General features: G+C 41.1%; 1 protein-coding gene across 6 annotated transcripts in view; it reads left to right on the top strand.

The window, feature by feature from the left end:
- Positions 1–16,365, top strand: part of HDAC4 (histone deacetylase 4) — a 96,305-nt gene that overhangs the window by 55,327 nt on the left and 24,613 nt on the right. For 4 of the 6 annotated variants that reach the window (XM_083472599.1, XM_083472598.1, XM_083472601.1 and 1 more), the window contains exons 14-20: positions 1,511–1,644; positions 3,144–3,264; positions 6,508–6,554; positions 8,635–8,742; positions 9,091–9,146; positions 12,678–12,765; positions 14,658–14,777. In XM_083472599.1, coding sequence (XP_083328725.1) covers positions 1,511–1,644; positions 3,144–3,264; positions 6,508–6,554; positions 8,635–8,742; positions 9,091–9,146; positions 12,678–12,765; positions 14,658–14,777 — 674 coding nt within the window. Of the gene's footprint in view, positions 1–1,510; positions 1,645–3,143; positions 3,265–6,507; positions 6,555–8,634; positions 8,743–9,090; positions 9,147–12,677; positions 12,766–14,657; positions 14,778–15,716; positions 15,943–16,365 lie in introns of those variants that run through there. The other 2 variants (XM_083472603.1, XM_083472602.1) reach the window with 1 other exon arrangement.

Raw genomic sequence — 16,365 nt, 5'->3', positions numbered from 1 at the left:
AACTACATTCAGCATGACCATTGCTCATCCTTTGATTAAAACAAACTTTTAAAAGCTGCTCTTCTTGGAAAACTGTTTAGTGGCGTAGCCCTCCTTCACCCCCCACCTCCGACTTCAAAACCTTTTGAATTTTGCAAACGTTTTGGCCAAATACTAAGAAAAAAACCAAACAAAAAACCTTGAGAGCTTTTGCAAGCATCCTCTACAAATATTTTCAAAATGTGGAGGGTTGTATGCAGCCCTCACATCCCCTGCCTGTTCCCCCATCAGTTCTCTCTTCCCCCACCTCCTTTGTGAAGAGGAATGAGTAACCAGTAATGGGAGGGCTCACTTGGCCAACAGAATCCAGAATTAAAAATAATATATTTTGAATATTCTCAGGAACACTGTTTCCTTCCAGCATGGTGAGATTTGTATTTTTCAGTGGTCAGATGTAAGAAAAGAAAAGATGTGGATGGGTGGGCAGCGGGGAGAGGGGTTTGGAGGCTTCTGGTAGGGTTAGGGCTGGGGTCCTTCTTGCACCAAGACACAGACACAACCTTGCTATATCTTCACACGATGGTAACGATGATGAAGTTAGTATTTATATGCTGCCCATCTGGCTGGGTTACCCCAGTCACTCTGGACAGTTTCCAACAAAGTATTAAAATACAAAAAAAAACTTCAAACATAAAAACCTCCCTGTACTGCCTTCAGATGTCTTCTATAAGTCTGATAGATGTTTATTTCTTGGACATCTGATGGGATGGTGTTCCATGGGGTGAGCATGACTACCAAGAAGGCCCTCTGAATGGTTCCCTGTAATCTCCCTTCTCTCAATGCCCCCCCCCCCCGGTTGGATTTAATTAGAACTGTTGTCTCTTCTCACTGGATGCCAGTAGAAGAGAGAAGAAACCTCGACACTAGCACCAGAATATGCCAAAAATATGCCCATCCTTTTTCTGTTGCCCAGGTTATTTTTTGTGTTTTTGGTTAAAGGTAAAGGGACCCCTGACCATTAGGTCCAGTTGTGACCGACTCTGGGGTTGTGGCACTCATCTCGCTTTATTGGCCAAGGGAGCCGGCGTACAGCTTCTGGGTCATGTGGCCAGCAGGACTAAGCCGCTTCTGGCGAACCACAGCAGCGCACGGAAACGCCGTTTACCTTCCCGCCAGAGCGGTACCAATTTATCTACTTGCACTTCGTGCTTTCAAACTGCTAGGTTGGCAGGAGCAGGGACCGAGCAACGGGAGCTCACCCCGTCGCGGGGATTTGAACCACCAACCTTCTGATCAGCAACTCCTAGGCTCCTGTGGTTTAACCCACAGCGCCACCCGCGTCCCATGTTTTTGGTAAAGCTGTGTCCAAAAATCAATTCAAAATACTCTACTTCAACGAATACATTCTATGCACATATAATAAGAGTGCATTTAATAATGTAGTTCTGTACACATCTACTCAGAAGTGTTTATCTCCCAGGTAAATAAGTACAGGATTGCAGCCTGAGTTACTTTGTATCCTCTAATGCAGGCCTTGTGTATGATACTCTGATGCTGAAACACCAGTGCACTTGCGGCAACACAAACAGTCATCCAGAACATGCAGGGAGAATCCAGAGCATTTGGTCCCGGCTTCAGGAGACAGGTCTTCGTAGCAAGTGTGAGGTAATGGATGGCCTAATGGAATCGGGGAAAGGCAAACAGACTTGTGATACTGGGGAAATGAGGCCTGCCCATATATATAATTTATATATGCAGCATGCTGATAGAACCTTCCTGTCTGATGTGCTAGTGTTGTGGAGTTCTGCTGTTGTTTTTACACGGTCAGGCCTTCAGAAATAGAGCTGTGGTCAAAGGTTACCCAACCCTCTACAACACAGGGATTCTCCAACTTCATTTTGTTGCATGTGTACACCAACCTCATAGTACATACATGGGAAAACTCTGCAATTTCATGTGACTTATTCTAAGCCTATTAGGTTTTATTTTAAAGATGCACAGGTTGAAATTTCTGACTAGTTTGTTAATACATGATTTACTTGCATTTGCATAATTGGTTTGCATTTCACACTAAGCCAAGCCATGTCTTCTTGTGACTGTGGGGGCTCCCAGAGAAGAGATTGTGGCTGCTGTGCTTCTCTCCCCTAACTCCCACATTGATTTGCTCTAGCATTGTGATAAGCTAAATTATGGTTTGACTTTGTGTGTCATCTGAATTCAGGCTGGTGGTTTAGCTCTCGAGATTAACCATTAAGTGTAACCAAGGTTTGGCCTATGACTTAGGGCTTGTGGTTTATCTGGAAAAGCTAAACATAAGCACACTAAACCAAACCATGGTTTAGCTCAACACAGTGCAGCAACCAAACTAGGGAGGCATGCAGTGACCACAATTTTTTCTACTGGAGCCCAATTGCTTGTGCATTGCACTAAGCCATGATTTCACGTAGTGCGATGTGCATACCAGACCATTATTGTAGATTTTATTGCCTGATCCGAGTGTGAGTTGGTCATAGTCTGGGTCCAGTGGTTTATCTCTGCGCAGTTACTGCAAACAATCTAAGATACAATATTCATTCATTCATCCATTTCTGTTATCTCAGATCAGAGGCCTTGAATATGTGGGAAAGGAACTCCAGGGAAAACTTGCAGTGCAAGTCCTTTTTAAACTTCATTTAGTTATTATCTGAGTGAATTTGGAGAAAAGAGAAAAGAGTCCACAAGATCAAACTGTTGTTAAATACAAATATGTTGGGTATTAAGACCCACTCCAATCCTCTCATATTAGCTGGTATCAAAAGGCTACATATTGTTTTTCCTGTGTGCACTAGATGAGTAATAGTCAAGCAATATTTTATTTGATGTGTCTTAGTTATTTCAAGTTTTACCACATTATTTCAACACAATGAGTCCTGCTGAGACAGTTTAATTGCTCATGAATTGTTTTTGTTATTTTCAGTAGCCAGAATAACAAAAACCTGTTTTCATAAAACATCCTAAATTTCTTCGCTTAGTTTGAGAAGAAGAAATTCAAAAATTTAAGAATAAAAATGTGGAAATGAAACATAAGCTTAGAAAATAAACCTATGTTTAACTTCAGTTATATTTCCCCCTGTTTGCTGCTTTTTTAGAGTAAATGTAATTCATTGTTTTCTTTTCTTTTGCAGTGTATCCGTGGAAGAAAAGCTACCCTAGAAGAACTACAGACTGTTCATTCAGAAGCCCACACCCTGCTTTATGGTACCAACCCTCTGAATAGGCAGAAATTGGACAGCAAGAAACTGTTAGGTACAGCAGGGCGTTTAGTCTTCTCTACATCCTTGAGCATCAATCTATACATCCTGACTCTAGTAATCTCTGCATATAGAGATATGCAAGGGACATGATGATGGTCTATTCCTTTGTATCTGGGTTTCAATCCAAAGTTCTGTGATCTTCATTTGCATTCAAGTCTATATAAGCTGTTGTAGGAGAATGCTTCTTTCCAGGGACCTTTCTCACAGATATACACGTAGGCATACACACACACACACACACACACACACACACACAGCACATCCTCCTCCAATGAGGTGAATTGATAAGCTGTTGTATGTTTATCAAGCCTTGTTCATTTGCAAGGGATCTCTGTATGTGTCTTGTGTGTTGCCTAGAAAATCATAGCCAGATTTTAAATAGTGCTACCGACATTTAAAACAGAAACAAAAAACTTACAGTGGCAGGCTAAGAACAAAGCAAGCAAATGGGATGTTGAAGGCGCGACTGTGTACCACATTTTAAGAACAAATAGAAATCTTAAGTTATGTTTTAAGAAATGTAAACTAAAACAACTACAATAATTGCTAATAAAACCCTGATCAGATTCCATATTTCCATGCTACCCCAACAAATAATTTAATAATCCTGGAATATCAGGGAAATTAGGCAAATGGTGTGCAAAAAGGCAATTAGAGCACCCTCAAAATGTGATCTGATAATATTTGAAACTTCAAGGTTTATAGCTGGTTGGGCTCCTGGATGCAATTTTGGAAAACCTTACAGAGCCCAGTTGTATGCATGTGAACTTGGAAGTAAGTAGTCCCACTGAGTACAATGGGCTTACTCCTAAGTAAGTATGCGGTATTGGACAATAACAATTTTTTACAAGAATAAAAAATAATTAGGATCAGATAATATAATTTTAGAGACAGTTGGCCTTGTCATAGTAACCTCATTCAGGTTTGTTTGTTTTTAAGTGATGTGACACACTTGGCTAGTAAGTTAGCCCATTTACACTTCAACCTGTGAGGTATTTGAATTAGTTGTTGTTTAGTCATTTAGTTGTGTCCGACTCTTCGTGACCCCATGGACCAGAGCACGCCAGGCACTTCTGTCTTCCACTGCCTCCCGCAGTTTGGTCAAATTCATGTTCGTAGCTTCGAGAACACCATCCAACCATCTCGTCCTCTGTCATCCCCTTCTCCTTGTGCCCTCCATCTTTCCCAACATCAGGGTCTTTTCCAGGGAGTCTTCTCTTCTCATGAGTCTTCTCTTCTCAAAGTATTGGAGTCTCAGCTTCAGGATCTGTCCTTCCAGTGAGCCCTCAGGGCTGATTTCCTTAAGAATGGATAGGTTTCATCTTCTTGCAGTCCATGGGACTCTCAAGAGTCTCCTCCAGCACCAGAATTCAAAAGCATCAATTCTTTGGCGACCATCCTTCTTTATGGTCCAGCTCTCACTTCCATACATCACTACTGGGAAAACCATAGCTTTTACTATATGGACCTTTGTTGGCAAGGCAATGTCTCTGCTTTCTAAGATGCTGTCTAGGTTTGTCATTGCTTTTCTCTTAAGAAGCAGGCATCTTTTAATTTCGTGACTGCTGTCACCATCTGCAGTGATCATGGAGCCCAAGAAAGTAAAGTCTCTCACTGCCTCCATTTCTTCCCCTTCTATTTGCCAGGAGGTGATGGGACCAGTGGCCATGATCCTAGGTTTTTTGATGTTGAGCTTCAGACCATATTTTGCACTCCCTTTTTTTCATTTGAATTAGCACTCCGGGCCAAAAAATAGCACACTGTGATTTTTTAAAATAGCAACATAGTGCATTTGTTAACAATAGATTGACATTTCAGCAATTATTTAGGAACAGGAAGTGATTTTTTTCTGGTGTGATCATAATGGATTTGGAAAAATGGTATAAGGTTTTCTGAACAAGTTGAAAGTAAACACACAATTGCTGCTGCTACACCTGGGGAAAGGTACACATTAGTGGAGTGGCAAATGATAGAATAATTGACAATTCTCATTTAAATACCACGATTTTTAACATTTAGCCAATTTTGAGAACAAAGCAATCAGGCCATATCCTCATGGAGATTATTATCTTGGAAATCAAGAAATGTGTGATAATCATTCTTCTTCATAGGAATTCCTGCATTAGTTCCCCCCACCCCATAAAATAGATGTTTCCTATATATGTGCCCTGACATTTTTCCTACATATATTTCCCAATATGCATTGGTTTGCCATTTTCTGATTAGAGGCTGATAGAGAAACAATTCTGATGCCACTAGTGGTGTGCTTTTCATTGAAAACTGCATGTTTGGTGCATTTGCACATCAAGGTAAGTCATGATTTATGGTTTACCATGAATCCAGAGATTGTTTCTACTTTGCTCCTCTCCATTAGTGAGCAGGAGCCATAAACCACAATGCTTGGCTTATTGTTGCAGGGAACCCAGGGATTGGGTTTGTTTCACTCCAAAGAAACCACAATGTAAAGTCAAATGTCCTTGGCTTTATCGGTCATGATTTATTTGAGCAAAGACAAACCATGATTTCCAGTTCAGATATAACAAGCTGAGGATTATGGTTGGTTGCTCATGCTTGCTCATGTGGAGGAGTAAATTAGGCATGTTCTGTGTTTGTGGTACATTTGGTGTGTTTCCAATAAACCATTAACCATGGCTTACCATTATATTCAGTTGGAGCCAGAATGATCTGACTATCACATTGGATTTTTGTTTCTGTTTAATTGCTGGTAACATTTTAATACCCTCAGACAGAATGATACGGATATGATTTTCTTTTTCTGAAGTGTCTTCAGAGAATGTGGATGTACTTGAAATTTTTTAGGAGCCCTGTTCAGAATCGTATATACTTTGAGATGTGTGTGGTTCTTTAAAAAACAGATTGAAAATGCATTAAGATGTATATAAATCAGAGAAAGGTTTTGTAACCATTCCAGGGCACTATTATGCCCTTTGAATAAATACTGCAACCCATAACAAGTCACTAGGATGACATAGAATATATTGGAAGTTAGTTTAGGAGAATCTATTCTAGACTGAAGGTTTATGGAAAACAAAAGTCGACAGGTGTAAGAAAGAGGCAAATGAAGGTAGATGTATACATGCCACACTTAATATTCTGTGAATGGGTAGGTTTCTCCTGCAGCTGACATCAGGTGCATGTTCATAAAATGCTTAGTCTAAAAGCCTGAGAATTGTGCAGTTTCAACAGTTTTTTGCTCTCCTCTTAACTCCCCCAGGCTCTTTGACATCAATGTTTGTCAGGCTCCCTTGTGGTGGCGTTGGGGTAAGTACTCCCTCCCCCATGAAAATAATGTGTGTATCTCGTAGGTTAGAGTTCCACTGTGTATAGCTAAAATGATTGAATAACATAGTATTCATCTGTACCACAGACTGCTGCTGTAAGATCTAAAGCAGGGAGAATATCTTTACATGAAATAATTGTGTTGCATCCAGTGGTGTTCCTCCACTGACAGAATGCTCTTTGATCCTATGAGGCCTGTCACCAGTAGAATCAGCAGAATGGGGAGGTGATTTTTCACCTAGGCCCCTTTCACTACCCCCTTTGCTCTTTGGAACATTTTCCTGAAGCCTCTGGAACCCGTGTTGGAGGGTAGGGAACTTAGCTGTGAGGGGGAATCATAAAAAATCTGCTCCCTCTCCATTCCTTGGATGGAAACCCCTCCTGCATCAAAGAGACTTTTATCAACACAAAAGTCACCATTGGATGCAACACGGAATGACTATTTTCACTAAATAAACACTGATTATTGTAACTAACAGTATAATCGGTTTGAAATTGCTTTGTATTGGTGACACTGCTTCTCCTTGGCTCTTACCTATTGCACAAAGCCTCCTTCATGGCAGGTTCAGCAGTTTATTTATCTCTGTATATGTTGGCTGTTCCCTCATCTCTTCCAACTACTGCAGTTATTTGAGACTTTGCGGGAGTGCTTGACATTCTCTCAATGCAGTTTTGTGTAATTATAAACTAAATGCAGGTTAATATTTAATAATATAATAATTTTATTATTTATGCCCCTCCCATCTGACTGAGTTTCCCCAGTCACTCTGGGTGGCTTACAGCATATATGAAAACTTTCTAGACATGGCCCAGGAGGAAGGAGCCGAACCGCAACATAACAGTGCCCCCAGCTCCTAACTCCTCTAGACGGTCCAGAAGGATACCGTGTTCCTGTTACATAACTAGTATACCTTTTACTTGCCTCATTTAAGATAAACCACACAGACACTTTTTTATACCAGATTTTGTACCCAAAATATTGTAAAATACAACAGTGTTGATGATATGTAAAGAGTTCAGATTAGAAAAGAAATTTCTGGTTCACCATATGAAAGACGATTATAACGATTAGGGGCATTCCTAAAGCAGCACAACATAGCCAAGTACAAAATCTCACACGCCGTTCCAATTATACTCCAATTGGGAAAATCAGTTTATATCATAGACGGAAGGCCTCTGACCAGAAAACACCTCCCAATAATAACAGACAAATGCCCAGCTTCATTGTGACACAGCACAGAGCCTTTTCTATTATGGTGTCCCAGTTGTGGAACTCCTTTTCACTGGAATTATGACCGTCCTTGTTGCCAGCACCTTTTAAACCTTTAAATTTATATTTGTTCCTTTTGTGGACAAATGTGTCTGTTAGCTGTTCTGTTAACATGTCCTGTGAAATTTGCTGACGTTTTATTATGTTGAGATTTTATGGTTTTATTGTTCTATTTTATGGGAATATTTGTGCAGTTAAAACACAACTAGAATGTAGCTAATAATGCTTATTACTAATGATGGTGGTGGTAATGCTATTTGATAACTACAGTATGCTTTAATATATAAGGCATTTAAATCATTCATTGATTGGGCTAGTTATAAAATACAGAATGAACTGCACTATTTCCAGTTCCAAGAAAGTGCTGGATAACTAACGCACCTGATCATTTGCCATTTCTCTTACTTGTGAAGAAAAGAAAACTGGGTCCTGCCCTTTGTCTCATCTAGGATGGTAGCAGCCCACCAAACAGTGCCTAAGGAGTGTCCTTGTAGTCATCATCTTAAAACAGTTCCCTAATGGATCTCTCTAGACAACAACAAGCAAACAGAGATAGAATGGTGATGTCAGTGTTGCAATCCGTCATAAGTCAGGTTGCGATCCACTTCTGGGTCCTAGCATTGTGGTTTGTTTGATCTCACTTGACAAAAATGCAATAATTGTGCCATCAGATATTGATGATTAGCACAATTATGATTAAGCAGCTTACACAAGTAACATAACCACAGAATTTAGTACACAAGTCTGTGACTTTGAAAAATAGCTTTACTGATGTGAATCTGTTTTATGTAGGTTGACAGTGATACAATTTGGAATGAGGTCCATTCCTTCAGTGCTGCTCGCCTTGCTGTTGGTTGTGTTATAGAGCTTGTTTTTAAAGTGGCTACAGGGGAGCTAAAGGTTAGTATGATGCTAATGATTATTTGCTTATTACTTTGTAGATTTGAGAATAACTTGGTCACGAGGACTGTATTTTATAAATCGTGTGCAAATGTAAACTGTAATCCTTACTGAAATAGTCCCAGATTTCAGCAGCATGCCTAAGATTTAAGAAGCAGCTAAAACATTTTTTCTGTATTTTAAAAGGTAGAAGAATTTGGTTTTGGTTGGTTGGTTTTCTACCCTTTCCCCCCAGAATCTGTGTACTGGGGGTGGGGAAGAACCCAGCAGAATATGTCACAAACTACATAGCGACTTAGCTACAATTATTTAAATATGGTTGAAATTTATGTGGTTTTGTTTTGGTAGAATGGATTTGCCGTAGTTCGACCTCCTGGTCACCATGCTGAAGAAAGCACACCCATGTGAGTATGTGTTTGTGCTTTGGCTACGTTTACTAGTGTTTTCACAGAACTTAGAGCTGAAAGTTTCAGGGGTGTCTTTTTCACCTGAAAAAACCTCCAAGTCAATACTGAGCTTGTTTTTTTGTTTTGCAGTTTGCATGTATGCTTGTCCTTTTGCATCAGTTCATAGTGTTTCCCATGCGACTTTTTCATACACAATGGGTAAAACCCAACACCATTCTGTTAACAGAACATCAGGAGCATGCATTTAAATAGAAGAATAAAAGTTCCTTTTTGCTGATTCCTACTTCCTTCAGTAGCTCCCTGTAGCTTCTGAAAATCTGTTCCAAAGGTTTAGGAAAACTCTGTAGACTAGCAAGGAAGGTAGTGTTGGGGGACCAATTAAGTTTGTAGCGTTCTCTGTGGCAGCAAAAACATTTCACAAGTGGAATGGTACATTGGAATTCACCCAGGTATACCCCAGTCAGAAGTTCAGTGTTCCATTCAGCAGCTCACTAGGCTGGGCGATATCTGGTTTTCAACATTGCAATATATCACAAGCTAAACACCATGACATATTGATATACAGTGGTGCCCCGCAAGACGAAATTAATTCGTTCCGCAATTTTTGCCGTCTAGCGAATTTTTCTTCTTGCGAAGCACGGTTTAAACGGTTTAACAAAGTCGCAAGACGTTTTCGTCTTGCGAAGCAAGCCCATAGGGGAATTCGTCTTGCGAGGCAAATTGCGAATGAAAAAACCTTTCGTCTAGCGAGTTTTTTGTCTTGCGAGGCATTCGTCTTGCGGGGCACCACTGTACCACGATGTCTGAAATAAGGATGGAGCCATGTAGAGGAATTGGCTGGCTTCATGGTTTTTCCTGCATTGTGATTTTTGCCAGCACCTGTTCTTTTGATTCGTTGTGCCCTGCATGAGGCAGGGGAGAGCTGAGCTGGCAGAATTAACAGGCGCAGTAGGAATTGAGAGAAGCATTAACTGGTTTCACAGTTTTCCCCACATTGTGATCTTTGCATAGTACCCACCCACTCCTCATGATTCCCAGTATATTGCCAGGTCAAAAATTATGAAACTGATAACACAATGTAGACTTCAGACTGGTTTTGGATGCCCACCCCTAGTAAGCACCCCATGCCATCTGCAAGGGGGAGACTCTCCAAACTGGGGAGAACTGGAGAAGCGGGAGGACTTTCCTACCTTCTACAACTGCCTCCTAAAGTCATTTATGATTGTCAGAGAGCTTGAAGGAGAGGCAGGCTTTAAATAATTAAAAAGTATTTTTATCCAGCTCTTCAGCCAAATAAGGCTCCCAGAGCAGCTTACAAATGTCATTGATTAGACCGACTTACAACCAACATTGCAATTTAGAAGACATGACAGAAAAGGGAGGGAGGAGAAAAATGGTATCTCAGACACTATGGTAAGCCCGCAACTTACATGGGGGTTACATTCTGGGGATTGTGCTTAAAGTTAAATCACATATAGTCAAAATCCATTGGGTTCAGTGGCTGGTGGGATTGCCAGTGTCATTTTCCCCAGAACCCCACCCCCTTTCCGCTCCTTTTTATTTATTTTATTTAATTTTTGCCGAGCCTGTAAAGCTGAATGCGCACAAATTAAATGCGCGTAAGTTGCGGCCTTACTGTATTTCTTTGTTGCAGAGTTCTTGTAATGACCATCTGAAATGGAAATATTTCAAGGAGAAAAGGAGTCAGAAGTTGCTAACCTTTTAGAATCCTGATGGAGAGGCCCTGCAGTCCCTGCTTACTCCTTGTCCCACAGCGTGATAGAATGGACTTGTTTCACCTCAGAGTCACTACTAGAAAGTATCATTGGGTGAAGCCAGATTGACCCCTTGGTTTTGGGGTGCCACAGGGTTCTATTCTGTTTCCAGTGTTATTTACAATCTATATGAAGCCATTGGAAAGCAGTGTCACCTGATGATGACACCAAGCTCTGTTTCATTGTACCAACTGAGTCAGGCAAGGCTTTGCACATCTTGGACCAGTTCTTGGATGTAGTGGTGGAGAGGATGAGGAACAGTAAGTTGAAACTGATTCCTGGCAAGATGGAGGTCCTGTGGGTACGTGGTTCTCAGGTCCAAGAATTGGTGGTGTCTGTCTTTAATGGGCCTGAATCGCACTGTTGACTGATGTTAAGCTTGTGCTCTAAGACCCCTAGGTCCTTTTCACATGTTATGGCAAACCAGGTGCCTCCATCTTATATTTGTGCAGCAGGTTTTTCCTGCTGAAGTGTAGAACCTTACATTTATCCTTATTGAAATGGGTCTAGTTCTCCAATCTGTCAAGGTCATCTTGGAACCCAGTTCTGTCTTCTGCGGCATTAGCTGCTCCTCACAGTTTGGTGTCATCTGCAAATTTGATGAGCATCCCCTCAATTCCTTCATCCAAGTCATTTATAAAGATGTTGAACAACAACAGGCCCAGGACAGAACCCTGCAGCACCCCACTTGTCACTTTTCCCCAGGATATCTGTTCTAGGACCTTAATGTATATTATTGTTGTAAGCCATGCTGTGCTCTGATCTGGAGGAAGTGTGGGGCATAGAAACTCTCAAATAAATAAATAAATAAATAAATAAATAAATAAATAAATAAAATAAAAGAGGTAAATAAATAAAACAAAAGAGAAATTGAAAAGAAGAATCCAACTAAATATCAAGAAGAACTTTATGATAGTAAGAGCTCCTTCGGAGGGTGGTGGACTCTCCTTCCTTGAAGGTTTTTAAGCAGAGGTTGGGTGGCTGTCTATCTTGGATGCTTTCGTTAAAATTCCTGCATTGCAGGGGATTGGACTAAATGGCCCTTGGGGTCCCTTCCAAGATTTTATGAGGTGACATCCATTTGGAGTCAGAAGATTATGGTTTTTTGGTTTGGGGTTTTTTCTTTTTCTTTTTGTTCCACTACCAATAATCCCTGAAAGATTACATAACATCATCACCTGACCAAGGGTAATTTCTTTGATGTAGGCCTTATCTACATTGAAGCTATTTGAGTGTGTTTATAAATTTTTTGAATTGGATTACTGTAGTTTGCTAAACCAAAGCTGGTCAGCACTATTTCAAAATCATGCAAGTTTTACACCAAGGAAAAAATAGTTTTCTGCAATAAAACTCCTTTGGGTACGTCTGTAATGCTGTCACCATCGTGTTTAAGTAGCGCCCAGTTGCTAGTGATCACTCTGAAGGACAACAAGGGAACAAAATGGCAGCAAGCAGGGGCAAGTAAAGTACTAAACATCTCCTCCAGTATTTTTTTTAACAAGCCCCCCCCCCCCAATCTGAATGCAGTGCTTTAAACCTGAAAGTTGAACATGGAGAGTGTTTGGCACAGATCTAACTAATAGTCTGTGCATTAAATAGTTGGCATTGCCATCTTCATATACATTTCAGTGTCTTATTTTATCTCCTCATTTTGAAGCAACAGCATATGTCATTTTCCTTGGAAAGTGTTTGGTGCTGAAGTTGTCAAGTGTACTTTCCACATATACGTCTATAATAATCTATTATCTTTCAGGGGTTTTTGCTATTTTAATTCTGTGGCAATTTCAGCCAAGCTTCTCCAGCAAAGACTGAATGTGAACAAAATACTTATAGTGGATTGGGTGAGTGAAACAGCACTTTTTTTTACACCCCCACCCCCTTTCCAATACAGGTACAAAATGCAAGAACTCTGTCAGCAAAAGTGCAGTCATTAAATCTCAATTAAATGTGGGTTCGAATCCTCAAAACGTTTGAGCTCAATTTTCTCCTTTGTTGACAGGAGAGCAAGGCCAACCAAATGTGCATTCCAAGTTGAAGAGCCCTTTGCTCTCAGTCAGCACAGGGCTTAATGTCTGGAGTATTTGCAAAATGCTAATAATTATGGGGATGCCCCCTTCTTTCCAGAGCATTATAAGCTTTGGAGGCAAGTTAGGTATCTAGCCCCACCAGGGAACATCTACCTGAAAGTCTCCTCTGTATTTTGCTTTTGTTGTGGAGATATTCAGCTTGTTACAAGCAGGACTGGACCAAAAATTTCAGTACAGCACCCTAAAAGGCAGTCTGTTACCCCAGGGAAACCAGGGCCAAAGAAAGCATTCACACATCACATGCTTTCTTTTCTGGCGCATAGGTTCCTATTGTGAAGCACCTGTCCTTTGGAGGACTTACACTAAGACGTCATTTGAACCTATATATTCTGCTCTTTAAAGGCAGGGGTTGCTGAACTACAGCTCTGATCATTCTAGACCGTAGGCCATGCTGGTTGGGGCTGGCAGGAGTTGGAGTCCAACTACACCTGAAGGGTGTCATGTCTTAAGGGCACTACCCTGAAACGTGGTAGGCAGGCCTGCTTGCCACTGCATCCACATCTGCACAGGAAAGTTGGAGAGAGAGGAGCCCTTTCAGCCAGTAAAGAATTGTGCACGTTTTACCCAGATCTTCACACTAAACTAATCCCCTTGGTTTCTGCCTAGTTGTTACATCCTAAGGAACACCAGTGGCATATGATTGATGTTTGAGGGAGGGAGATGGCAGTGGATGGGTTGAACTTCTCTTTATTACATAGAAGGAGAGAGTGCACAGACTTGCCATTCCTCAAACCACCAGCAGCGATTGTACTGGCTTTGCTACTAGTTTTGCTGCCCCAGGAAGTGCTCTGCAGCAATTTCTGTGGCACTTCATATTTGTTCTCTATCAAGGACATTTGCAGCATGGCAGTTTGGCCCTTCCTGTCTATCTGTTATAAGGCACTATTAGATTGGTGTCTTCTGTAGATTCTATCAGGCAGCATGTTCAGTTGTAAATTAATATGAGGGCCAGGTCTCCCTATGGCCCTGTTCCCATCCTGCCTGCCACGCCACCACTAAACAAGAAAGTGAGACAGCAGTCAAAACACAGGGGGCAGGGCAGGGCAGGGCGGTGGAGGGCCCTGCTAGCAGAGCACATCCAGCATCCCAGTTCAGGTGTTCCCTGGATTTCCCTTGCAGTGTTTTTCAGTCATTTCCAATCTGTTTTCTTGGACTCTTCTCTCAGAGATGCAGAGACCCTTGTCTGAAGGGTACTCACACAAGCAAGGAGTAGCATGGCCATACTTCCACCTGGCCCCATGTTTGTGTGTAGGCTTTACATCCTTTATCACTGGAAGAATCAATTCTTACTAGTTTTGATGATGTTACTATACATAGTTGAAATTATTGCAGGGCAGTTCTCTATGTTCAGAAATGCTTACTTGCCAGTCCACCTTTTGCATCTTCTATTTATAGGACTGAAAGTGAGTCCCTTCGCAGTATGCATCTCATGTGACAACCAAGCATAATGCAACAAGCATTGTCACAGTCATTTAACCATACATTAGTGTTACTAAAATTGGTGGTATGAAATTGTGCCTTGCTGAGCCTTCCCCCTGCAGGGCTTTGGTAGCATGAACATGAAACGTTGCATTACAGTTAGTGTTAATGTAGACAGCCTATCATGTTATAAACCTTCTCATATGATATCATCTTTATCCCTGAAGGATGTGCACCATGGAAATGGTACCCAGCAGGCTTTCTACAATGATCCTAATGTTCTTTATATTTCACTACATCGCTATGATGATGGAAACTTCTTCCCGGGCAGTGGAGCTCCTGATGAGGTAATAATAATAATATTGATATGTGTTCTTACAGCATTTGTTTATAATAATGGTATTGCAATCTTAGAGGTCACTCAAGCAATAATAGATTAGGACTTCCACTACAATTCGTATGGGGGTGTGGCAAATATGAATGTGTTGATGCCCTATTCAGACATGTTGTTTGCTTTTTAAGGCACACCAAACATCACATCTATGCATGCTGCTGTCCTTGAGGCGGGGTGCAAAGCCTTCTGCTTGTGAAGGCTCCCAATGTGATATAGAATCCCTCAGAACTGTGTTTCTGAATAATGCAGGCAGCTTCCATGAGTAGAGGAGGCTCCCTGCTTTGAACTCAAGGAGAGTGGCAGTCAGTCTTGGTGAAATGAGCACATGAACCTAGTGCGCTCGTCTCCCTACTTGCACCCAGCCTTTACACACAAGCAGCACTCTCAGATTTTTGTCTTCAGTCTTTGCAAATATCATTTAGTCTCCCTCCCCACCTCCTACCCCAGCCTCTAGTCCAGGCTTCCTCAACCTCCACCTTCCAGATGTTTTGAGACTACAATTCCCAGCATCCCTGACCACTGGTCCTGCTAGCTAGGAATCACGGGAGTTGTAGGCCAAAACCATCTGGAGTGCCGAGGTTGAGGAAGCCTGCTCTAGTCACTACAACAACTAGAGACAAGTATTGCTAATATAGGTAGGCAGGCAAGAGTCACTTTTTTGAACTTTGGTTGGCATTCCTAAAAATAATAGTTGGCATTTAGTATCAATATTTATTTAGCTTTGATTTGTCAGAAGGCCTTGCTTTTTTCTACCAGTAGAGGACACCCATCACCTGAGTTCTTAGATCTGGAAAAGGACAATTCTTACAACACATACATTGTTTCTAATGAAAGTGAATTATGAACATTTCACAATCCACTCTCTACAAGGTTTTGTTATTTGTACTTACAGGAGGGAGCAGCCTTTCTTGCCCTGTCCTCTCTTTGGCCATTTGCTGATAAAAGCTGCGAATGGAGCTAGTAGTGATGGTTACGAAAAGCATGGAGTTCTTTGATAGTTATACACCTCTGGGATTGGGAAGATCTATTACTCATTGCATTATTTAAGAAGTGGAAGTAAGAGGTTGCCCTGTAATATCCTAGTGGTCAAATAAATTATGTACTAAAGAAAAGTAAAACATTGACTCTTATATAACCATGGTCAATTGTATATTCTATCTAGGTAGAGAAAAAAATTAAAGTTTTGCAGAAATTTGCCCAACCCCCACTCCTATAGTGTAAGTTGACAAAGGGAGGTATGGGAAGGCGACCATAAGAATGCGTGGTCAGGGTAAAATATGAATGCTCTTTTGGCAGAATATGAAAGGTTCATGACTGACCATTTGAGGCTTCAGCAGAGTAGACTGTACATGTGCAAAACAATGAGAATTGGTACACAGTTTACTTTTTTCTTACACGCAAGAAGTCCTGACAATCTTTGAGCCCATGCTTGCATTAAGAAATGTGACATGAACTGAAAGATCACTGATGTGATGAGTAGTGGTTTGTTTGGCTGGAGCAGTATCTTTTCCAGCAGTTATAGTAGCGTGAATCACTGTTGT

This window comes from Podarcis liolepis (genome assembly GCF_965112155.1).
Source record: "Podarcis liolepis genome assembly, chromosome: 1".
Lineage (NCBI taxonomy): Eukaryota > Metazoa > Chordata > Lepidosauria > Squamata > Lacertidae > Podarcis > Podarcis liolepis.
The sequence above is the reverse complement of the archived record's forward strand: the minus strand, read 5'-3'. Positions and strand labels throughout refer to the sequence as shown.